Source organism: Drosophila melanogaster, chromosome 2L (genome assembly GCF_000001215.4).
Source record: "Drosophila melanogaster chromosome 2L".
Lineage (NCBI taxonomy): Eukaryota > Metazoa > Arthropoda > Insecta > Diptera > Drosophilidae > Drosophila > Drosophila melanogaster.
In genome coordinates this window covers 22,239,728-22,264,333 of record NT_033779.5, presented here as the reverse complement: position 1 = coordinate 22,264,333, position 24,606 = coordinate 22,239,728, and the positions used below count along the sequence as shown (strand labels likewise).

General features: G+C 39.4%; 3 protein-coding genes across 7 annotated transcripts, besides 15 other annotated features; 1 reads left to right on the top strand and 2 right to left on the bottom strand.

The window, feature by feature from the left end:
* Positions 1–1,497: part of a mobile genetic element that runs on past the window's edge.
* Positions 111–1,200: a mobile genetic element.
* A 271-nt stretch (positions 1,498–1,768) lies between the features above and the next one.
* Positions 1,769–3,260: a mobile genetic element.
* A 340-nt stretch (positions 3,261–3,600) lies between these two features.
* Positions 3,601–5,642: a mobile genetic element.
* Positions 5,643–6,073: 431 nt separating this feature from the next.
* On the bottom strand, positions 6,074–14,458 carry Tif-IA. Its single transcript, NM_176070.3, has 6 exons — positions 14,020–14,458; positions 13,481–13,962; positions 10,649–11,140; positions 10,413–10,588; positions 6,432–6,681; positions 6,074–6,374 (listed from the first exon to the last, which is right to left on the bottom strand). The coding sequence occupies exons 1-6, from the start codon at positions 14,233–14,235 to the stop codon at positions 6,155–6,157; spliced, it is 1,836 nt and encodes a 611-aa protein (NP_788084.1). The 5' UTR covers positions 14,236–14,458; the 3' UTR covers positions 6,074–6,154.
* Positions 6,951–7,049: a mobile genetic element.
* Positions 7,765–7,940: a mobile genetic element.
* Positions 7,982–8,847: a mobile genetic element.
* Positions 9,602–9,749: a mobile genetic element.
* Positions 11,790–13,381: a mobile genetic element.
* Positions 12,064–13,089: a mobile genetic element.
* A 2,000-nt stretch (positions 14,459–16,458) lies between the features above and the next one.
* RpL21 (Ribosomal protein L21) lies at positions 16,459–17,223 on the top strand. Of its 3 annotated transcripts, none has more exons than NM_001299204.1 (2): positions 16,459–16,538; positions 16,613–17,188. In NM_001299204.1, exon 2 carries the CDS (start codon positions 16,629–16,631, stop codon positions 17,106–17,108), a length of 480 nt encoding a protein of 159 aa, NP_001286133.1. In that variant the 5' UTR covers positions 16,459–16,538; positions 16,613–16,628; the 3' UTR covers positions 17,109–17,188. The 3 variants fall into 3 exon arrangements, with proteins under 3 accessions (NP_001286133.1, NP_001260689.1, NP_610144.1); NM_001273760.1 differs by having other exon boundaries at positions 16,501–16,551; positions 16,613–17,223; NM_136300.3 differs by having other exon boundaries at positions 16,501–16,538.
* A 122-nt stretch (positions 17,224–17,345) lies between these two features.
* Nubpl (NUBP iron-sulfur cluster assembly factor, mitochondrial) lies at positions 17,346–24,418 on the bottom strand. 3 transcript variants are annotated; one of them, NM_001273759.1, is made up of 2 exons: positions 24,231–24,418; positions 17,346–24,180 (listed from the first exon to the last, which is right to left on the bottom strand). In NM_001273759.1, exons 1-2 carry the CDS (start codon positions 24,400–24,402, stop codon positions 23,471–23,473), a joined length of 882 nt encoding a protein of 293 aa, NP_001260688.1. In that variant the 5' UTR covers positions 24,403–24,418; the 3' UTR covers positions 17,346–23,470. The 3 variants fall into 3 exon arrangements, with proteins under 3 accessions (NP_001260688.1, NP_610143.3, NP_724389.1); NM_136299.5 differs by having other exon boundaries at positions 23,356–24,180; NM_165412.3 differs by having other exon boundaries at positions 23,453–24,164.
* Positions 18,187–18,278: a mobile genetic element.
* Positions 18,498–18,761: a mobile genetic element.
* Positions 18,954–19,058: a mobile genetic element.
* Positions 22,191–22,435: a mobile genetic element.
* Positions 22,577–22,997: a mobile genetic element.
* Positions 24,419–24,606: the final 188 nt, after the last annotated feature.

The window sequence follows — 24,606 nt, the reverse complement described above, 5'->3', positions numbered from 1 at the left end:
CTCCAGGTTTACGGAGTAGAGGGAGCAGCTAAAGTCTCTGGCAGGTACCCCGTTCAGCCCTAGTGGCTTGTTCGCGGCTATGCTGGCGAACAGCGCGGCATGGGTGCTGGCAAAGACCCTAGAATAACAAGATGCGTAACGCCATACGATTTTTTGGCACACGATTTTTTGGCCGTGGCTCTAGAGGTGGCTCCAGGCTCTCTCGAATTTTTGTTAGAGAGCGAGAGAGCGAAGAGCGCTACAGCGAACAGCTCTTTTCAACGCACAAAGTGATAGCAGACATCTGTATGTGTGCACACGTATTCACATGCATTGTAAATTTGACAAAATATGCCCTTCACCTTAGAAGTTCTTTGGCTTTAAATCTATATTATTTTTGATCAATTGGCACCATGCGAAAAATTCTTGTTTTGCATTGCCTTAACGTTATTATTATTTGAAAATAGATTAGAAATAGTCAAATCTATGTACATATTATCACAAAAATAAATTTCAAAAATGACTATATAAGAATATTTGTCATTAGAGTATTCATCTTGCGGCGTGTGAAAAATTAATAAGGCAATGATTGTTGAGTGCTTGTGTCCGCACTTCGTGCCTCAAGATATGAACAAAGCAAAGACACTAGAATAATTGTATTGTCTTTGATATTACTTTTGCAATTTAATTTAATTGCATATTTAATTATTTAGTATATTTATTAAATCATTTGACTTAATATGATGTAACATTAACATTAAAAGTGTTAAAAAAAAATATTTCGCTTTTAAAAAATGGTCAGATGAAAGACAAATTAGAATTAAACAAAAATATAAATGTGTAAACGGTAGCTAATTCGGCGATTTTAGCAAACAAAATTAAAAAGCTTTAAAATTATAATAGTCAGGGCGCGAATTTTTAAAAATTATTTTATTTTATCATATTGCTATAAAACTACCCTAATATGTACAATGTAAATTCGTTTCTTCGATCAGAATTAATTTCGGCCCGAAAATCGTCTTCTAGCACGACACGCACACATATACGCGGTCTCGACTTTTGTTTTTACTCACACAAGCAAGCAAATTATATTTTTAGATTTCTTACGCTCTCAGCGGGAGTGAGCGGAAAGAGAGTAATTTTGGCCGTCACCAAAAAAGTGGCTGCATAGTGCCAAACCAATGTATGGCCGTTACGCATCTTGTTATTCTAGTGTCTTTGGTGCTGGGACACAGCCTTATCATTAATATGATGAAGCGCGTCCGATCAGATGAGATGGCCAACAGAGTGGGTGTCTAAGTCAAAACAGGCGTCCTGGGTGACGGCGGGCGAAGAATTCTACCTCAGCGTTCCCGGCTCGTCGTAAAAGGCGACTAAAGGGTGGAGGAGGAGCCCTCATGGACTACACTTAAGGGAGGGAGTGCGACCTGGCCTCACTTCCTGCTCACCGAAGTCATACCTTGACTGCCAGTCCCGGTGAGCAAGCAAGGACTGAAGAGCACGTGGAGATTTTTGTTTCGGCAGTCACAAAAAGCATAAATTTGGTGGGACGAACGCACAAACTCTCTGAGCTAGCCGTTACAATCCGCAGCGAGCAGAAATAGAAAATCAGTTCGTTACATCTGATGCCCAACGTCAACGCCCTTGCCGCGGTCGAAACACGGGAATTCAATGCCGTTGGTCCTGGTGGACATATTCTAAAAGTGGACCGAGATCGTTTCTATGAGAAGGTCGAGAGCAGATAGTGGCCAGGTACGGGGTGCCCAAAGTTATGATTACAGACCACGGTGTGCACTTCAAAAGCAGGGCGTTCATGAGGTTTCTGGAGAAGCGGGGGGTGCAACACCAGCTCACGGCTCCATACTCCTCAAGAGAACCCTACGGAAAGGGCCAACAGGACCGTAAAAACAATGATCGCGCAGTTCACAGGTGCCGATCAGAGGACATGGGACGAACACTGGCCGGAGCTGCAGCTGGCGGTAGAGCACAAGTTTGGCGGAGACCACAGGATACTCGCCGACTCGAGGCTGCCCAACGAGTTATTCGACGACGACCGGGACTGGCAAGTGCACACAGATGCCGGCGGAGAACGCGGAGAAATTGAAGGAAATCTTCGGAGAAACATGAAGAGAGTGCCGCAGGATCAGGCGCGCCACTATAATCCCTTAAGAGATTCCGGATGTCGAACTGAAAGACGAGCACCGGTAATGGATACGAAATGCGCGGTCGAGGTCGTCACCCTGAAAGTGAGGAGGACGACGACGGGGGCGAGACGGTCACCCCGGAGGTGTCGTCGGACGAGGACGAGAACGTGCGGATGGCCAAGGCTCGGATGGCGTACCGAATCGTGCGGCGGGCTACGCAGGTCAGGGGCGGATAGGCCCCGGGTCGCACCGCCGACCGAGGACCCGGTTCATGGAGGCACGAGTCGCCACCCTGCGGCGGTTCCAACAGATAGTGGATGCGCGGAAGGTCGCTGCCGCCAAGGCCGCATGGCAGGAGCGGTTGGCTCGGCTGCAGGAGGAAGAGGAAGCACTGTGGGCACCAACGGCGGGCCAGCCGATGCCGGCGCAGACGCCAAAAGAGTCGCCATTGCCGAAAACGCCGCCGCCAACACAGCCACCCGCGCCGCCGTTGCCACTGACGCCGCCGACGACTCAACCACCCAAAGGGGGTGAGTTCGGAAGAAGAGAACCCGGAGAAGGGGGAGTGCAATTGGCCCGCGCTAGGTGAGGCGCTGCCGCCACCAAAGCTGCCGCGTCTGCCCAAAGGCGCGAAAGACACCGCTGCTCCCGCAGTCAGGGTCCGCTGGACGACCAGAGGTGGAGGGAAGTGCCGTTGGAGAAGTGGCTGCTCCGGGTGGCCGAGTAGGCCACGCGCCAAGGGGCGCGGAAGCGAAAGGTGCACTGGGCCAAGCTGTTCGAGCTTTGCGGGCAGCGCTATCGCCTCAAGGTGCGGCGAGGCGGGGAAGTGAGGGTCGAAATGGCCGAACAAAACGCCGAACAGCAAGAAACGTGGTACGGTCGCCTAACGAGGGGGGGTAACTTGCAGAAAAAAAAATACTGGAATAGCACGGATTCTCAACACGCGGCCACACTATGGGCGGCGATCGACACAAGATGGCAGCGTCGGAATGTCGGTAGTGGCAACGCCGCTCACCGATATCGATGACACGATCATGGTGAGTTCGGCGGTGTTGCCAGGCGGGAAAAGATGATGAGCGTTGGAACGGAAGGCGGGAGTTTTCAAATACCGAACTGGTGGAGAGGAGCAGACGGCAGGACTCGGAAGGACGAACACTGAAAGTGAAGAGTGATCCTGGAGTGGAGAAGAAGAACCTGGCGTGTCTGACAGGGTCAGTGGTCAGCAAAGGTGGTCTCAGGCCGAGCGTTGCCTCGCCCGTGGACGATACACCCTGCCCCATAACATCCTAAGCCCGTTCCAGCCGGCAGAATAGTATATGTGTAAATAAAGGAATATAAAAAAAACAGTATCCGTTGTTTGGCTATGTCCACCCAAAAATATGATTCCTAATGTATATGCACTCTTGCGTAAACAACGGATTTACTTTCAATCATGTCTGAATATTGCATATTGAATTGTTGTTCAAAAAAGCATGCTCAGTCGCGATCGAACACTCGACGAGTGCAGAAGTGCCTGCGGATCGACAGCAAATTGTTCACAGTTTTAAGTCCCGTTACTTGTGCCCAGCCACTTCGCGTCGCGTGATCTTGTCGCGCGTTTTGATTGGCCCAGCCAACGTACCTAACGGTAGTTCGCACTAACACCATCGCACACCCGAGTGTGCGTGTTACCAGCGCAAAAAACCCAGTGCTCGAAGCAGCGGTATACTTGCAAAGCAGCAGCCACGTGCTGCCTGGCTCACCGGCTTACGGTGCCCAGCTTCCCCCCCCTCCTCACTCCTTATCAACTTTGGAGAAGATGGACTGGCAGACCCCCCCGCGCACCCACAAGCTTGGAACAACACCACGCAAAAAGGCTCTGAGAACACGCAAGAGCAGCCCCAGCAGCGAGGGAAGCACCTCGCATACAGAGCCGGACGAGATAAAGCGAAAACCGGCAAAGAAAGCACAGGGAGAGGAGCTGGAAGAGAAGCCAAGCACTAGCGCAGCTCTGCGCAAGAAGCTCGCCAACAACGCCTTCGCTTTACTCTCGAGCGAAGAAGACGAGGACGACCAAGAGAGCTCCGATGACGAACCCGGACCTAAAGACGATTCCAAGCCCAAGACCCCCGAGAAACCAAAGCCCACCCCGAAGACCATCAAGCCACCTCCGATTTTTATCCCCGATGTGACCAACATCTCGGCACTCGTCAAGATGATCACGACTCTTGTAGGCCCGAAGAACAATTTTACCTACAAGACCGTGAATGGCAACAACGTACGTGTCATGATGCCGGACAAAGAGTCCTATACAGCTCTGCGTCTCCAACTTGTGGCCCAAAACAAGAGGCATCGGACTTTCCAGCCGAAAGATGAACGTGCATACAAGGTTGTCATCAAAGGACTCCACCACTCCACCGATCGTGAGGAAATCATTGAAGACCTTCGCAGACAAGGGCACGCTGTTAGAGATCTGCACAATCCCATTGGCAGAAGAACTAAAGAACCGCTGGGAATATTCTTCGCCAACCTGGAGCCTTCCAGCAACAACAAAGACGTCTACCAAGTCAAGCGGATATGCAGGTCGGTAGTAACCATTGAACCGCCGCAGAAGTTCAACGACGTGCCTCAATGCTTCAGGTGCCAAGGATTCGGTCATACACAGCGTTACTGCTTCCTGGAATACCGATGTGTAAAGTGTGGAGGCCCTCACGAATCGAGGGCATGTGAGAAGAGGGAGGACGACAAAGCGTGCTGCTTCCACTGCCAGGCGGACCATCCTGCGTCTTTCAAGGGATGCCCTGCATACAAAAGGGCCAAAGCACTCGCTGCTCCGAAAACAAGGCCCGTCGCTAATGCTAACAAGGCGCCGCCCGTGGCATCACCAAACGTCACCTCTGGCAGGAGCTACCGAGACGCCCTCAACGGAGTGCACGCAGCACCGCAGAATCCCACAACCCCAGTCCAAACCCAAACAGAAACCCCACACTCCGGCCAGATAGAAGCGATGTTCGCTCGCATGGAAGGAATGATGGAAAGGATGATGGAGCGCATGTTCACCCAGATGACACAGCTGGTGGCCACCATTCTCAACAGCAAGTCATGCAATAAAAGCTCCACCTAGTCGTCTGGAATGCGAACGGCCTGCAGAACAGCAAGGCCATAGTCGAGCACCATCTGAAGACCCACCAGATCGATATCCTACTCGTAGCCGAAACCCACTTCTCCCCCAGATCCCACTCATAGGGAACTTGGAATCCCACAAGTCGCTGATGAAATCTCCAGGCTCAGCGAGAGATACCTGAAAAGGCTCGAAAACCACCCTAACCACCTCGCCACCAACCTGTTAGACTATAGCCAAACAAGCAGACGTCTCATGAGGAGACACCATCTCGATCTTCCACAACAACAGACAACACATATAAAACCCGCCACAAATACATGTACAATAGTATCCCTTAAGCTAATGTTCCCCCGCAAAACCATTTAATTATTGTCCACTAGGACAGATTTTAAATAAACAAACGCACGCTACAAAAAAAAAAAAAAAAAAAAAAAAAAAGCATGCTGGTGAATACAGGGATTTAATTAAATTTGTTTATTTAATGTTGTATGGCATGCACTATGTATTGCTCACGTCGGGGTCACTAAATGTTGAGCTAAAAAAAAATTATTATGTTCTTGTTTGTTCAAACGAGATTCTGCATTGATGCGGAAGCGAGTGATGTGCGACTTTAATTGTAGAGCAAATGTAGATCGCTAAGCCAAAGGTACCAGCGCTGAGGTGCCTAATTGTTGGTTGGCAGCCAATTCGAGACCCGACAGTATATATTATTAAAGTATTATGTATTGCAATAAGTTTCAGTCTCACCAAAATAATGTATTCCAATCGATATGCTATAAAATAACCATCGATTCTATGGCAGCTACAGTGAAGAACAAAATGTTGACATCCCAAACAAAACTTAACTGCAACCCAGAGTAAAAAATTTATTGCATTTATAATTTCTTTTTTATAAGTAATTTTGAACAAATACGACTTATTCGTAAAATCATGGCGAAGATCCGAAATGAAATTGTTTGTCAAATTCCTGACTTTTAGACAGATCAAAATTCTTTGGACGTTTGTCGACAATTAGGAATTCGTCTTCCTCTAGCATTTCAGAGTCACCACGTTTCCTAGAATGCCCGTATTTGTTAGACCCATAGACATACTCATCCGTGTCATTGCTCTGGTAAACCATATAATTAGTCTCAATATATTTTTTTGATCTTGAAATGCAAAAAGAATATTATTTTAATCCAGAGATTTGTAAAGGGTATACTCACAACTTAAGTACATAAGGATCGAAGGGAAAAAACGATTCCAGCGTCTCATCGGGCATGCATTTTTCATGACCGTAAACTGTAGCCAGTTTACGGCGAGCGTTGCGCTCCAAAACAGTATGACAATAGGCCAGCTGGTAAGTTCTTGTAACACCAGCAAATGCTGTGGCCACTGGGGCTAAACAATACCGCAGGGGATTTAAATGACACATAGCAAGGCGCGATAGTTGGAGGGATTGGAGGAAGAGCAAATCTGTAACAGAAATAAACAATACAGAAACATTTATTGTAGTGGAGAATTGATATCACTGAGTTACACGAAAAAACTATATTTATTGAATTGTTTGATTATGTCATCTCAAAATTGTACTCAGGAGTAAGAACCGCTCACAGGAGGTTCACTTCAGTGTTTTTAAGTGTACGCATAATTTGGTGTTGCAGATTACAATTCCTTTTTTAAAATATACAGTATGAGCCAAACAATGGTATCTTGTACACAATGTCATGTTCACTTAATCGTTTTAAGCGAGCGGAGTGAGAGCAATTTTGACCGTCACCAAAAAAAGTGGCAGCATAGTGGAAAACCAATGCATGTCCGTTGTTACGCATCTTGTTATTCTAAATAAAATAATGTTAAAAATCATATCATATACCTATTGCCTTTATTAAAAATGCAGGCAGCTGCAGGCTGTGCAAGGTGAAAACCGAAGTTATGATAATTTTTCCTGGTAGAGGCCGGTGGTTGCTGATCAAATTGGTAATTTCGAATTCTTGGGGGTGGAATTGGTGGTTGTCTTTTTATAAATGAAGTGTTGCGAAGAGCAGGTTAAAGGCTTTGAATTCTGGTTCGACTGGCTCTTTGATTTCCAGTAGACGAGGCAAGTCGTAGTACACCTCGCACGAAGGTCATAACCATTTCTGGTTCTTTTTGTGGGATTCTAGTGCCATGTTCTACAATCTTATTACTTATGGTTCTGTGACAATTATCTGGCTTGTTAAGATTGCGAATTCTTCTGGAGAATTGTGACGTCTCAATAAACCTAGACATTGTGCTGGGTTTTTCTAACGATAGCTGATAATGCACCTCTATTCTTCTATTCTTGCTGTCGTCTGCTATGTTGTCTACTGTACTAAGTATCGGTGGACCAATCAGGTAGTCCGCGGAACCGAAATAAATAATGTGTCGAGTTAGATAAAAAAAATTGGGAAGCAAATAATGGAGTTTATTTCTTATTAAATGTTTTTTTTATCTAAACGATAAGTCGTTTTTGCTGTGAGTTAAATTTTCAGTTTTGTTTATTTAATATAGCAGTTACTAGTAGAGTAAAAGGGTATGCTATATTCGTTGAAAACTGTGTAACAGGCAGAAGGATGCGTTTTCGATTATATAAAGTATATATATTCTTGTTCAGGAGCAATGGTCGAGTCGATCTGGCCATGTCCGTCTGACCGTATAGACGTCAAGTTCTCAGGAACTATAAAAGCTAGAAGAATGAGAATCCAGCACACAGACTCTACAGGCAAATTCTAGCATGTTGGTACGCCCAAGTTGGTAACAAGATGCGTAACGGCCATACATTGGTTTTGCACTATGCAGCCACTTTATATTTATGTTAATAATTAATTATATGTAATATACGCAATAATCGGTACTCAGCGGAGGCCATTGCAATTGTAATGCAATATTGCAATATTTATATGACCTTCGAGTTTATTTTTCACTACCTTTCCAAATTACTATTTGCGCTTATATTTCCGTACTTTACTATTGCAACAAAACGACAAAATACAAAGGGAATTATTATAACTACTGTAATTTAAAAAATAAAATTTCCCAAAAAAAGTCAATACATTGAGAAAAAATATTTCATAATAATATATAAATAAAAATATATTACATTTTTATCATATTAAAAAAATTTCATAATGCACAAAATAAAAATATATAAAATAAATAAAAATATTAAAAATGTTTGTTGGAAAAGTCACATCTTGAGGCACTAGGACTCAACAATCATTGCCTTATTAATTTTTCACACTTCGCAAGCTGAATACTCTAATGACAAATATTCTAATATAGTCATTTTTGAAATTTGTTGTGATATAATGTACATAGATTCGGCTATTTCTAAGCTATATTTTAATAAAAATTACGTTACGAGCCAATTGATCAAAATATAGATTTAAAGTCTATGAACTTCTAAGATGAAGGGCATATTTTATCAAATTCACAATGCATGAGCACACATACAGTTGTCGGCTGTCACTGTATAAGCAGAAAAGAGCTGTTCGCTGTATAGCTCTCCGCTCTCTCGCTCTTGAAAAAAAAATCGAGAGAGCCACCTCTAGAGCCGCTCCGAAAAAATTGTGTGCAAAAAAATTGTATGGCGTTACGCATCTTGTTATTAAAGTGTCTTTGATAAACCCACTCCGCGATTCCATTCACAACAGTTACCAATAACGGACCACAAATAAACCACAACACTAACCTAAACGGAAACGGAAAATCATCTGAACGAACCCAAAGGAAGCATCATACGCAGATCTTTGTTCTTTTAAAAATAGTAAACTAAATCCCATTAGCTTCCTAACCAATCATAAACAATCCTCAAACCCCGTGCAAATCGTCCCCATCAATACATCTAAACGCATGATCGCATCTCTAAAAGCAGCCAATAAAAACCGCAATAAGAAATATAAAACAAACAAAAACATTCCAGGGGACGTGCCGCGACTCTTGCTACATGAAAACTAACTAATCTTACCAATACATTATAAAATTTAATGTTCCATAGAATTATATTTAGCATAAAAACTATTTTAATGCTAAATATCATTCAATGGAACATTAAATTTTATAGAAACAGTTACTCCCAATTCCAAATACTAATTAAGATGTTTAGACCACACATCGTAGCCCTTAGGAAACCCACATGTCCCACACATCTTCTCTCCCTATCCCCATAAACATTAAAATTTAATGCAGCTTCTGTTCGAATTCATTCCGTGGCACAGCTTTCGAAGTGCAAAAATCTATCTCCCACACACAACATCAATTTCGATCAATTCAAAATCTAACTTTACCTTAATATCTTCCTACATATATCTCACTTAACCATTAATTCCACATTAACAACATCCAAACCGTACTTTCCCAAACTCATTTTAGGGAAACACCATCACATTCTCCTAAACGACAAATCACCTACCCAAAACTCACAACACGTTCACGCATACAGATCTTTCGCTTGTCTCTGCCGAATTAGCCCCTAAAACTAAATGGGAAGTGATCGACAATATTAATAGTAGCGACCACTTTCCAATCCTTATTCCAATGTTTCCTAGCTCTATTGCCCCCTTTAGCAATAAAGCTATAGCTTTACGTTTGTGGTGGTTTTATATTATATAGTATAATAATATAATATAATATATATTTTATATTATATATCTCCAAAGTGCCACCTCTCTATAATATCATTGGACTTTTTCAAAGCGTTTGACAGAAGTACCCACTCCCTTATCCACCAACACCTAGAATGGAAATTATGTCCCCGTATCATTAAATACGTTTTAATTTTTATGACAAACAAAAAGATCGTAGTTAAAAACGCAACCAATTTATCCAACAGCTTTCTCCTCAAAAACGGCATCTCGCAAACTTGACCAATCTGTCATTATATTTCTAATCGCCTCCAATTCTCTTACAACTACTATCTCACAAACAAACACAAATGCAAATCAAATCCAGAAAGAAAGAAAAAAAGGGGTGCTTGGTCACCATTTTTAAATTTTAAATATAAAGGGCCTAATAAACCCCATTGGAATCCGATCTGCAACTATTTATTTTGGCTTGGAAAATTTCAAATGCGAATAGAAATGCGAATGGGCCTGTCAACGCCATATGATCGTTTACCGTGTCGGTGTGCAGGAGACCGTCGACAGAAACCTACAAGGGGTTAAAAACGAAAAAATATTTAAACTTACCTTTTGAACTGGCCGTCAAATCTTTTGCGCGAAATGCAATTAAATAAAACACAGCTTGGCAAACAGAATAGAAAACCAAATTGGCTTTCAGAGAGCAGTTCTGCTTATATGCATCGGAGTCATCTATGTATGTATGAGCCCACCTTGTCAACTCTTTTAGGTAGAAAGTAACAGTGCTAAAAAAAATTAATTTTAGTTTAGTAGTCCTGCCTAGCAATTATTTTACACATTCTTACCTAAGCGGCAAAAATCGTGCGCGAGATAAAAAGCTAGCCATGTATCCCACCGCAGCATGTCGAATTACAGCGGATACATTCGGATTTTGGACTTTCGTCCATAAGGAATCAAGAAAAGCTTCGGAATATACCGACCGCAGACTAGTTGCATAAAATAGGATGAATTGCACATGATGCGTGTTGTGGCTGGGCAATAACACCTCGTCGAACAAATAAAGTAACATCTTAAACAATCGGTTGGCAGTCCTTCGCTGTTCTTCGCTACTATTTTCATTAAGGCGACATTTGCCATCAAAAAACTTATAAAGCAAGAATAGGCATACATCCAAGGTTTTGCCAACAGGATGACTCACAGATTTTTCAGATTTGGGTACATTTTCGGCGCATACATCGTCGATTTCAAACAAGGTGTCCGCTTCCACCTTTTCCTCCTCATCATTCATTTCTAATTCAATTTCATCTTTTGGAGCATTAACATCTAATAATAAAAGCCTGAAAAACGAAAAAGGATTTCACACATATTATTCTATCATGGCTGTCCATAGCATTTTTAAATAAAAACAACAGAGAAAATCCTTTCCTTTGCTAATCAAACTTTTCTGGTTCCTGTTTTGGTTTAAAATATATATTCATTGAAGTTATTCACAATAGAAATGTAAAAATTTAGTAAATAAGCTAGGATTTTCCGAAGTCGAAAAGTAGGATCTCTGTTTAACATCTCAAGAAATTAAATTCTGAGGTTCTACCTGAAAACAATTATTAATGAGTCAAGTCTATAATAAGTTTACATTCTGATCCAACAAAGCGCACAAACAAAAATTTATCTAACAACATTTGTGACGAAAAACGTATTTCTTTTAAATTTCTACATTTTTCACTTTCTCCGCTTTATTCTTATTTATTATTAGTCTTCGTATATGTCGGGCATCAACCGCAGATTATCAATGCTTCTTGAAAAGTTAATAATGAATATAAAACATTCACGAATCAGATACAAAAATCACTTCATGTGAAGTAATTCAATTCGTTAGTGTTTCGGAAGCTCACAGAGATATAACAGAAAGAAATTCGATTACATCATATTTATTTCGTAATTGAGGTCTAGGAAAAATTCCAGGAAATTACAATCCGTGCAAAATTTTGGATTCGGAAAAATTGAATTTTAGATATTTAAAGGCTTCAATCGTTTGCCCATGATTGCCCACCAATTAGTTTTTTTTTTTGCCCACGTCCATTTTTTTAGATATAAATTTTTAAAAAAGTTCGAAAATCAAAAATTTCGCTTTTATTAAAAAAAATTTTTTATCGCAATAACATCGTTTGCCCACCCTATCGAATTTTGAAAAAATGTATACTTTAGAAAATATAAGACATTCAAGTTTACCTCGGTCTACTCAGAGAATAAAGCGTTTGACCAAAGACACTAGAATAACAAGATGCGTAACGGCCATACATTGGTTTGGCACTATGCAGCCACTTTTTTGGTGACGGCCAAAATTACTCTCTTTTCGCTCACTCCCGCTGAGAGCGTAAGAAATCTAAAAATATAATTTGGTTACTTGTGTGAGTAAAAACAAGAGACGAGAACGCGTATGTGTGCGTGTTGTGCTAGAAGACTATTTTCGTTCCGAAATCAATTCTGATCGAAGAAACGAATTTACATTGTACATATTAGGGTAGTTTTTGCTAATTTCCTAGCAATATGATAAAATAAAAAAAATTTTAAAAATTCGCGCCCTGACTATTATAATTTTAAAGTTTTTTAAATTTGTTTGTTAAAATTTGTTATGTTTAATTCTAATTTGTCTCTCATCTGACAATTTTTTAAAAGCGAAATATTTTTTTTTAAACACTTTTAATGTTAATGTTACATCCTTTTAAGTCAAATGACTTAATAAATATACTTATTAATAGGAAGTACAATAGAAATTATTATAACTACTGTAATTTCATAAATTTCATAAAAATATGATAACTAGAATTATTCTAGTGTCTTTGCTTTGTTCATATCTTGAGGCACGAAGTGCGGACACAAGCACTCAACAATCATTGCCTTATTAATTTTTCACACGCCTCAAGATGAATACTCTAATGACAAATATTCTTGAAATTTATTTTTGTGATAATATGTACATAGATTTGGCTATTTCTATTCTATTCTATCAAATAATAATAACGTTAAGGCAATGCAAAACAAGAATTTTTCGCATGGTACTAATTGATCAAAAATAATATAGATTTAAAGTCAAAGAACTTTGAAGGTGAAGGGCATATTTTGTCAAATTTACAATGCATGAGCATACGTGTGCACACATACAGTTGTCTGCTATCACTTTATGTGTGATTCGCTGTAGCGCTCTCAGCTCTCTCGCTCTCTAACAAAAATTCGAGAGAGCCTGGAGCCATCTATAGAGCCACGGCGAAAAAATCGTGGCGAAAAACGTTTAGACCGAGGTAAACTTATATTTTCTAAAGTATACATTTTTTCAAAATTCCAAAGAATGGGCAAACGTGGACAAACGATGTTATTGCGATTTAAAAAAAATGTTTGAAAAAAGTAAAATTTTTGATTTTTGAAAATTTTTAAACTCTTTCGAAAATTTATATCTTAAAACCTGGACGTGGGCAAAAAAAAAAACTTATTGGTGGGCAAACATGGGCAAAAAATGGGCAAACGATTCCAGCTTTTAAATTTCAAAAATTCGATTTTTCCGAACCCATCTTCTTTGAGCTGAAGAGTTTAAATCATTTTGACTTAAAAACAACAAGGACTGAGTGTAAGGTATAAATCAGCAAGCTTTATATAAATTAATAAATTAGTAAAGTACTTACTTTTGTAAAACTAGTTGAAAAACAAGTTCTTCGAAAATAGGCTTGTATTCTAATAACCAAAGCACGTTATACAGATACCCTGCCGTCACATGGTACGGCTTTTTGAAATAGGGGAATTTGGCGGATATGGCATCTATGATAATATCGAAAGCCATTGGCACGGCAGTTAAGATGCGATCCAGTACTTTATGGATGGGTTTCAACTCATTTCGCACGTGCTCCGAAGGGCATCCGTGGACCCAATCGGATTCATCCATATCTCCAGGAATCCAGTGGACAATTAGTTTAGAGACTCCAATCGGTAAATATCTATTATGGGTCACCATTAGTTCGATACAAAATTCAGTATAAGCTTCGATTATCTCTGAACTTCTTTTCTTCCAGTTAAGGGACAGTAACGCCTCGACAACGGTTACAAATTCTGGAGTCAAATTATGAACAATTCGTTTAGCATCTTTTATGATTATTACAACCTCATCATCCTTAAAAAAAGAAATCAAACGTAAAGAATAACCAACAATTATGTTAATTTAACTTACGCTGAGTTCTGCTTCCCGGAGGAAGTATGTGAACTCCTTGACCAGATGGAAATTTCGTTCTTCTAGGGCAACGCGCACTGATTCTGCGAGCCCCTTCTCTTTGGGTGTGGAAAATCGAACTTTGTTGATGGCCACGGCATTTGCCTGATTTCGTTTTACGCCAGAAAACGTCTTTAAAATGGAAGTCACATCCGTCTTACTCGTGTAGAAGGACATATTAAATTAATAATAGCTTTATTTCTGTTTGAACTTAATGTTCGAAAGGATAATCCACACTGACGTAAAATGCATACAAATAAGTTCTAGATAATAAATTATTTTTGAAAGAGAATTTCATTTTTATTTTTAAAGCACAAATCGTAAGAATTTTACTTGGAAATATGCACGTTGTTTTGAGTTCCAATAATCAGTGTGGCCATAGAATTTCGAAAAATTATACCGCACACCCTCCATAAATACACGTTCTTTACTTTTGCTTTTTAACGTGCTCATTGAGCAAAATTTAATGTTAGTCTAAATTAAAAAACTCGTTTTATTTAACTAATATACTAACCCTCAAATTCTTTTTTCCAAGCCAAAGATAATAAATAGCTTTTTTTTTAAATTTTCATCACCTAGACGCATAGTTATTTCTAATCGGGACAGATTGACAGAGAAATTGCTATTTTTGCTTAATTTTGTATTAAAAAGCGTTCTGTCCTTGATGGTGGAAGAATATTTGACATCCCAGTTTAACCATTTTAAGGGGCTAACGCTACAGTCAATATAATAGACGTTTTAAATTTTCCGAAACATCGATATTTATTGTAGACTATGGATGCTATTAGGATCATCGCTATTCGAATAACAAGAAGAAGACCTAGAACGCTAAAGGTATGCCGAAGAAATACAAAATCAAATACAAAATGTACATATATAAAAAGATATCCTTAAAATGCAACTGTTTGAACAGCTCTCACTGATTTTTAATTTTCTAATATAACCAGTTATACCAGTTTAAATCTAATTGATTTTATATTGTAATTTTATTATACGTTTTATATTTAATTTATTCTACATATTAAATTAAATGAATTTAATAATATTTAAATCTTTTTTCTTATATTTCAAGTGTAAATGATAATATTAATTTTATTTTAGAGAACATCGGAAAACTTCGATGTTACATCCACGATTTTTGTGAAAAACATCGATGTTTCGCGCTGAAACTACTACAATCTTTGAAATTAGATTCCAGAAAAAAAAAAAACAATTTATCCTATGACGATGAATTATGCGGATCTCGCCTATATAGATTCATATATTTCTTATTAAACTATTTCATTACGCTAAGAAATGAACAGTGTGGCATGTACATATATGCTGTTAAATATTTATATGAGTGGCTTTTATAAAATTAATTATTAATTATTATTCGGTTTTTTTTTTACGATTTTTTCGATATGTAAAGCGGACACACGAAATGAAAAGTAAATGCCTTTTTTCATATTAAAACAGAACTTATTTACTCAAGAGAAGAAATAGTTTACTCAGTGGTCTATTGATGCTTATTGCACATCATAACAAGATCATTCTGCCACTAATTTATTTAATAAAATTTTTATTGCTGACGCCACTTCAGATTTGACTAACAAAATTTTGATGTCGGCAACAAAAGTTTGGATTTGTCAAGGGGTCAAACATTGTTGGTGAAACGAAACAGGCATATAAAATATATAGAAGGAATTCATTAATTTATTTAAAGGAGAGCCAATAGTGTTGTTTGTAAATAATTCTATTTGATTTAATTACTTAAGTGGTCAAAGTGCCACAAAAAAGAAATTGCGGACATCGTAATTAAAACTATGAAATATGTGGCAGCTATGTTGTCTGGAACAGCTTAAACAGCTGTTTACCGCTGAATGCATATTGCGATATCCAAACTATAGAACAAATTTTCCAAAAGCAGAGCACCTAAAAAAGAAATCAAAAGATTTTGGCTAAATCGAATTCGAAAAAAATTACGATTATCAGATCATGAATGACTTTTCTTAAAAGGGAGCAAATTAATACTGAGTAAGTCCCACGGTAGTAAAGACTTAGGCAGAACGGTTCCTGAAAATTAAAATTATTAAATGGGGCAGGACTTTATCTTCCTTAAGGTTATATGTATCTTCAAAATTGTATCAACAAATTCGCTTAAATCACAAATTATTCCCATAGCGCATATTAACGTCTTGGAGTTGAACACTTCTCTCAGCGATTATTTGTATCTAGACATTTGTATGTAGTGCAATTTTATATATAATGTTTTTATATAATGTAAATATATGTATTACATAAATATTGCATTAAATCCTTATTAATACCAAATATTCAGACTTGGGACTATTTTGCTTCTCTTAAAAGATTAAGCTTATTGTGTAACTTAGTGTGGACGGTACATAATATTTAGTTTCTAAACTCTTAATTGCTATCAGTGGCAACGCTATTCAAGTAGCCATCTTTCTTTCTTTTCTCAACTATACGACCGCGTGGACGTAAGTTCAACGAGTTTTGTTGAATATTTCTTCATTATGACTTGAAAAAGATCTAATAAGCCTCTTTTTTATAGGGGATTATAAATAAAAATGACCAACTCAAAGGGCTATCGTCGCGGCACACGGGACATGTTTTCCCGTCCCTTCCGAAAGCATGGAGTTATTCCGTTGTCCACATACATGCGGGTTTTCAAGATCGGCGACATCGTTGACATTAAGGGACATGGTGCTGTACAGAAGGGTTTGCCCTATAAGGCATATCATGGCAAAACCGGGCGCATATTCAATGTGACTCAGCACGCCGTTGGTGTAATAGTAAACAAACGCGTAAGAGGCAAAATCCTTGCTAAGCGGGTCAATGTGCGCATTGAGCACATCCACCACTCCAAGTGCCGCGAAGATTTTTTGCGCCGCGTAAAGGAAAATGAGCGATTGCTGAAGGAGGCGAAGGAAAAGGGACAATGGGTCAGTCTGAAGCGCCAGCCGGAACAGCCGAAGAAGGCGCACTTTGTTAAGAAACTTGAAGAACCGATTGCTCTGGCCCCGATTCCATACGAATTCATTGCCTAAAGGCATTTTACTGCTCGGAAATTGTACGGAATGAAATAATATTTGATATAATTTCAGTAAACAAAAAAAATGTGCCCAATATAAACAGACTTTGTAATTTTCATTTTGCAATAAGGTCGGCGTCCAACTAAAGTTTTGATCAGCGACAACGTCTGCTTATTATTGAAAGGTTTTTATGTTCAAAGTCATTTGATACTAATTACCTACCATTTTGAGTAAAATGTTCTCGACTTGTTTATTTATAAACATTTATTCACTCAAACCACAGTAGCTCACAGATTGTTTCTCGCAGTTGCGAAATTGCTGCTAGACTAAGAAAGATAAAATCAAATCCGTCCTCAAGGCTACGGCGAATATTTGATTACATTTATGTCTGCGGACAGTGCTGGAGTAATATATACGTGAGGGCATTTCCAGACGAGCCAAGTCTTGACAATTGCTGCTGTGGTTTGGCCTTTTCTACATTTTGCATCAGGCTTGTGGCCTTTCAGTGCCACATACGCCAACCATATCGTGATCTCCGTCATGCTCTCCCATAGGTTGTTTTGAAGCTCTGAAGTTGATCGACATCCATCAAAACTAAAATTGTTTAATTTGTGTGCGTTAGCAAAAACAACGTCGTCTCAGATCGGAATTGAAAGATCAGCTGTATTTAATTGGTTTATGAAAGAATTTTTTCGTAATACTCCACCATTAAAATGTATCTGGACTACTTTCGTCCTCGATCCTGGTGTTAATTTTGGAGCTGATAGCTTTAGGTTTTCCAAGCCTCTCGTGGTCGTTGATGTACGGATACGGCCCAAACGGACCGTGCAATATATTAGCAGCTGGGTTGGGCTTACAAATTTCTGCAATAAGCCGCAGAGAGATGGCATTTCGTTGAAATGTAATCAAGCTCGGAAACTCAGTATATATGTATTAGTATTACAAATGTATTAAATGGACAATTTATTAAATATAAATATACTACACAGAAAAGATGCAGCATTGAAATAGCACATTATTTGGTTTTTATACACGTATACACGTTACTCGTAGAGTAAAAGGGTATCCTCGAGTCGTTAAAAAGTATGTAACAGGGGGCCAACCCAGCCCTAATCGGTACCATGGGATGAGCATCGCTCATGCGAGGTAGGCCCCCTTCTGGGAGTTTCATGGTGGCTGTGGTTGCTTAAGCTAGAAGGATCTCCTTCACCAAAGGGGGTGTGTTACCCGACAAGTGTGCAACCGAATTGGTACCTCTGAGTTTACTCGGGGGGTATATGAGTGAAAGAGTGAACGCTGTTGTCGAGTTTCTTTCTTCTTTGTGGAATACCACTTAAGAATAAACTTGAGTAGTCTAGTAATAATGATATTAATTTATCTTGGTCTGGTCCACGTAAATCAGTATCGACACTAGCGAAATCAAATTTACATTCAGAAATCAAACAGGTGAAAAGGACTTTTCACTAAATATATTTAGAGCGTTAAATGTTATTGTAACTCCCATATCTTGGCTCAATATTTTTCGTCCAATTAAGATATCTTAACTTAATCACCTAAAACTACATGGAATAAAATTTCAAATGTGTGTTCGGTTAAGGTAACATTTGCCAATATCTGAGTAGTACTACAAACGTACTGTTTCCAATGCCTCACAATACAACTACATTGATATATAATAATATAAATATTAAAAATATATAATAATATAATTCAAAAAAAATTTTTTCAATGATTTCAAAGAATTGGTATACAAAATTATTGTTATTAAAAAACCCAATGCCCATATGAAAAATCACATCGATGTCATGTTACTGGCAGTAATACCAGCTTGAATAACTCACTCGCTTTAGCGCGATCGAGGACGACGGCGACTTTTTTGAGTACGTTCCCTGCATTACTTATCGAGCGTCGGTTGGCTGAGAGGAATCTAAATATTGTCATCGATACCGCGGTGTCGGCAAAAAAAAAAGAAAAGAGAGATGGAGTGGAATTGTTGCGTTGGAAGCTCTTGGAGTTCAATAAGATACGACTGGATTTAAAGGGAGAAAGACAGTTTTTTAGGTTGCGGGATTTGCGGGTCAGCTGAGCTGAATAACTGTACAGCGACGAATGTATTTCATATGCTAGAGACATAAATATGACAGTACCAAAAAAATATGAGTTTTCATAAAAGCACTAAGGAGCATTTGAAATGTTAAAAATAGCGTTAATCAAAGGAAAAGTTCTAAAGCTTTACGATCACTTGAGACAGAGATTTATACAGATGTATGTAAGTTTGGATTAAAAGCAGTTATGCTTTAGAGAGATTTCGGGGATAAGTTGTGACATGTAAGTTTTGCGTTGACCGACATGTGAAAGGCTCAATGTAGTGAACGACGTTCTGAATGAAGATCCCAACAAAGAGCTCATAGGTAATAAAGGTGAGAATTCTAAGCTCGGAAGGAGGTTCAACAAATTCGAAAAGTACCAAAGTTAACTGTTTTAAATATGCCTACTTTGGATATTTAAGTAATTCAAGACTGTTTGATGTCTATGTAAGATAATGAGAGAAATGAGATGAGAAAAAATGCGATCAGAAAATACAAACGATATGGTCAGTAAGAGTAGAAGAAGGCATGTTTAGTACACGCACACAAACAGAAAAATAAAAACAAATGCATATAGTTGTTACGTCTGCGTATTAGTGCCCTCGCATTCAAAAAGGACTTGGGCCTATCCATCCTATGTTCAGCATCTTGGTACGGCTCTTACCTCTCCAACATTACGATTAACGAATATTAAAAGTTTCTGAAAAATATTTGTGTTAGTATCGTTCGTCATTCATCAGTCTTTAAGCTTAGCTGTTAGCGGATCGCAAATCGACCGCATTCAGAAGATTCACCGCAAAGACAACATGTTGCACTATATGGACGACATCCTCGCTTGGAGCAACTCTTTCGATGAGATGACTGGCAAAGTTTCAGTGGTTTTAAGCGCATTAAGCGAATGTGGTTTAACGTTAAACATCGACAAATGCGAATTTTATAATGAAACTCTCCTGTCTTAGCCCAGGAGAAGTAAAGACAAATGATGTAGTCGAATTTCCGAAACCAGAATTTGTTCCGAAAAAATGTCAACTTCTAATGGCAGCAGCAGCAGGAAGACTCATTAAACGAATTAAAACAGAAGCTCAGTTGTAAACCGATTCTTGTAATCTACCGCGTAGACGCGGAGCACGAACTTCATACAGACGCTAGTTCGATCGACCTGCAGCGAGATAACGACAAGCTGTTACCAATCGCATACTTCAGCCGGTCAACAACGAAGGTCGTAAGGAAAATGCACAGCTACGAACTAGAAGCTCTCGCCGTTGTAGAGGCGCTGGAAAGGTTTACATATTATGTGTATAGCAAGCGTATTAAAGTCATTAATGATTGCAGCGCATTACGTACAACATTGAGAAAACGCGAACTCATCCCAAGAACAGCCCGGTGGTGGCTACTCATCCAGGACATGTTCCACAGGAACATGTGGACGTGCTTAGTCGATCTCCATATGAACCAGCGCACGAATTGAACAACGCCGACTTAAAAATATCCAAGACCATAATCGACGAAGGAGACTGGCTATTTAGCATTCAATTTTAAGATGAGAAGATACGGAATATTGTCAAAGCGAGACTATACTACGATGCCAAACATAATCCTCCGACTATGTATAAAAAAGATTATCTCATCTTAGTGGAGAATGAGCCTGCCGCAACTGGAACGGTAAAAACGAACGATCGATATGTCATCGAAGGACTCTACGCCATTATAAGTCCGTCTACTCATCCGATAAGCTCAAACCGTGGTGTCGCCTTCCGGACGACGACGTCCAGCGAGGACGTTAATTTAAATCAGGAAGGGCCGACTGTAAGAAGATAAATACTTATTAATGTTAATGTTATTGTTAAACCTTAACGACAAGTCCAATACGATACTTATTACTTATGCTAACCGTATTGATAAGTTCAATGCCCCATGCGGGGCAACGTATATAATGATTCGAGCAATACGTGTGTTTCTTTCGAATAAACTAAGCCATCCCATGCAAGCCATCCTATAACGGAATCGCCAATTTATTTAAAAAAAAGTTTCGAATCAATGACAACGCTTACACTTTGATGAGTCTATAAAAGTGTGGGATTTAATGTGTTCCGCTTGAGATCTCGGGTCCGACTGCTCATCAATATGATTGATCTCATACGCTCTCTTGTGACTGACGATCACTTCGCGACCTTTGGCCTACTTGTCTTCTGGCTTGTTTCGGCCCTCCTGGCTGGATGTTCGTCCCGAACCCCTTCATGAACTCAGAGGATCTTTTCCAAAAAAAAACTTTCCCTTTAACTTTATACAAACTCCATACTGAGTACGTGTGTGGTCGATCACTTCCACTGTGTTGATCACATTGGCTTTTTTATATCTTATATCCTTTTGCCTGCCCAGTATCTCTTCCGTCCGGTCTTTGTACTGGATTGTAACGACGATGTCCTCTCTCGGGGCTCTTGATCAAGATCGCCATTTTTCCTTTTGTACCGGAGACTCTATAGGGTCTCCTTAAAAAAATTCAAATTATTATCGAGGTGCTGGATTCGGAATAAAGGGTAAGCGAGTGCGGGGCAAATTCAGGTTAGATACCTCTAAAACATAATTTAAATATAATTTGGACGCAGTGCCGGAATATTAACCCCTAGATCAACTGGGTCTTGCAAGAGAACAAAGTCGAAGCCGTTTGGATCACCAATAGAAAATAGAAGGACGGCGGCTGTTTTTGTGGGACCCCAGGACAGGGCCTTGAGGCCCGGGAAAGTGAAAATCATAAATTTAAATGAAATTACGGAAAACTGGCATGCATGATAAAAATCTTTAGGCCAAATTTTCGACCGCGAAGAGATTCCGTAACTAGGCAGCGATCTCGGTCCGGTCCGAAATAATGAATTAATTTGAGTTAGTGTTTTTTTATATGTGTAAGTGTAAGTGAGAGCGAGACGCCGCATTTGGTTTAGAGTGTAGTGCAGCCCAAAATTGAAGGACATCAATTAAATATTTCGTACATTAGTAAATGAAATTATAATAAAAAAAGAGAGAATACTATAGTCGAGTTCCCCGACTATCAGATACCCGTTACTCAGCAAGTGTGAGCGAACGCTCTCTTGGATCGCGATTGATATTGGGGAATAAAATGAGAACAAATTTAAAAATTGTTCCAATAAAATTAAGAAAAAGGTCGAAAAATGGTTCAAAAATTTGGGCGTGGCAGTTTTGCGCGGTTTGTGGGCGTGGCAACATGGATCAACAAACTAGCTCTGCGTCTTCGTCTCTAGAATCTCTCTAGAGGAATTTATTCCCAAAGCTAAGGTCTTGCATTGATTCTGATCCTTTCAGATATTGCTTAGCAATATTTGATTCAAGTTGAGCCCCATTTAAACGAGCAAAGTGAGAATAGAAATATTAAGAAAACTAAAAGCATGACCTCGTGTAACGTGGGATCCAGCACATTTACCACGGATGGGATTCTGAAGACAATAATTCGTTGAGTGCCTAAAAATGTGACATTTCAGACTGTAAAACTCTTTTCTGCGGCGCGCACGCTCCATAGTGACTCGATGTCTGCCTAGTTGAGTTATTTTCAGTACTTTGTCGACATTCGATCCTTGTTTTAGGTTTACGAAAAACAAGTATTGCCTTGTCTGTAGTTGATTGTCGCTTCGTTGTCTTCTTCAGAGCAGAGATCGGTTCGTTTTGGCAATCCGCTTTTCTCGGGCAATATATTTAATGATAATAATAATAAATAATAATTTAATGAATATAAAAATGAAACCCGGAATCACAATTCAGTATAGGTTGTCATCCTTAAGTTGATGATGCCAAAACTGACAATTTACCATTGATAAATGGATGGATAAAAAGCATTAGAAATGGCTGTGTATATCCAAATTTAGAGGTGCGAATACTATAGTAATTCTCACAAGCGCACGAATTCAGAGCCTGTTTGAAAGCGTGGAGATGGTTAATATCCGGGACACGTTTTGCTATAGGAGGGCATATTTAAACATGAAGATTGTATCTGTCACAGACAAGATGAGCAATCTAGATTAAAGAAGCCAGAAGAGGATTTCAGCTAGTTGGCGTTACATTTTTGAAACTACCAGCAAAAATCAATCCACAAAAAGCAGAACTAGTTTGAAACCTTCTCTTAGTCTTAGCTGTGAAGCATGACATGGTTTTGTGGTGTGTTGTTTAATGTAAATGCGGGAAACGAAACAACAGTCCCTTTCCCCTGATAACTTTATTGGTTTTAGCGGTACAGCATAACAAATGTAAGTAATAAGAATTTTTGATATACACAAATTTTTTTTAATGTGCACTGTTATTTTGATTTTGATTACATCTTTGTTCGTTAAGTATTTGTGTAATCTCCTCAGCCAATTGGGTAAATAGATAAGAGTACTTGCTGTCCGGATATTTTATTACAACAGGCACTCCACTCTCGTTGCTATCCGCTATTCGTGAGTCTAACGGAAGAGAAATTAGCTTGCGCGGTAGAGAACTTATACGGCTGTCTTTAAAAAACTCCAATCGTTGATTACAGTTCTGACAAATGGTGTACTTCATGTTCTCTACTACGCCAAAGATAGGAACATTTAACTTTTCGTACATGCTTGCACCTTTCAAGGTCACCTGAACAGCTGCAGTATGAGGTGTTGTTACCAGGATAACCCCTGTGATAGGTGCATGCTGGGATAGTGAGAGATGTACATCTCCAGTGCCCGGTGGAGTATCTATAACTAGGACATCTAGAAGCCCCCAATCAGTACCTTTTAGCAGTCGTTGTATTGCTGACATTACAAGAGGACCTCGCCAGATAACAGAGGTCTCTACAGGTGTCAGCATGCCCATAGACAAGCACTTTACATTGTAGTTTTGCGGCGGGATCATCAAATTCTTATCGTTCACAACCGGCTCACCATGGACATTCATGAGAAGTGGAATAGTAGGCCCGAAGATATCCCCGTCCAGCAATCCTACTCGCTTTCCTAGTTTTGCCAAGCTGCAGGCAAAATTAACTGTGAAAAGGACTCCAATAACCCATGAATCGAAATATGTGAGTACACACCTGCCACGGTGCTTTTTCCAACACCACCCTTTCCAGAGGCAACGACTATAATATCTTGTACTCCAATAATCGGTTGCTTTTTAGGCAATCCCCGCGCCATTAACTTCACCTGGGACCCAGTTAATTTTGTTGCGTAGGAGCGCCATATCGTGTTGATCAATAGACGCTCCATTGTTACAAAACGATAAATTTATTTTCCATCCTAAAAATAAAACTCATAGTGAAAACAGCGACGACAGCTTTATAGCCGATTCTCACACATTTCCATCATTCCTATTTTGCGAAGTCATTTTTCGATAATTCTCGATAGCTCAATTAATATTCCTAGGTATTTAGCATTTTTCTTTGGCGACTGAAGCGACCGATTGAGCAGATT

Excerpts from the sequence above, each read along its gene's own strand:
- Nubpl (NM_001273759.1), bottom strand. The coding sequence starts at position 24,402 with ATGGAGCGTCTATTGATCAACACGATATGGCGCTCCTACGCAACAAAA. Across the intron at positions 24,181-24,230 it reads TGGAAAAAGCACCGTGGCAG|TTAATTTTGCCTGCAGCTTG; the intron begins GTGTGTACTCAC and ends TCCTTTTCACAG.
- RpL21 (NM_001273760.1), top strand. The coding sequence starts at position 16,629 with ATGACCAACTCAAAGGGCTATCGTCGCGGCACACGGGACATGTTTTCC.
- Tif-IA (NM_176070.3), bottom strand. The coding sequence starts at position 14,235 with ATGTCCTTCTACACGAGTAAGACGGATGTGACTTCCATTTTAAAGACG. Across the intron at positions 13,963-14,019 it reads TCCGGGAAGCAGAACTCAGC|GATGATGAGGTTGTAATAAT; the intron begins GTAAGTTAAATT and ends TCTTTTTTTAAG. Across the intron at positions 6,375-6,431 it reads GATCCTTATGTACTTAAGTT|ATCAAAAAAATATATTGAGA; the intron begins GTGAGTATACCC and ends TTGCATTTCAAG.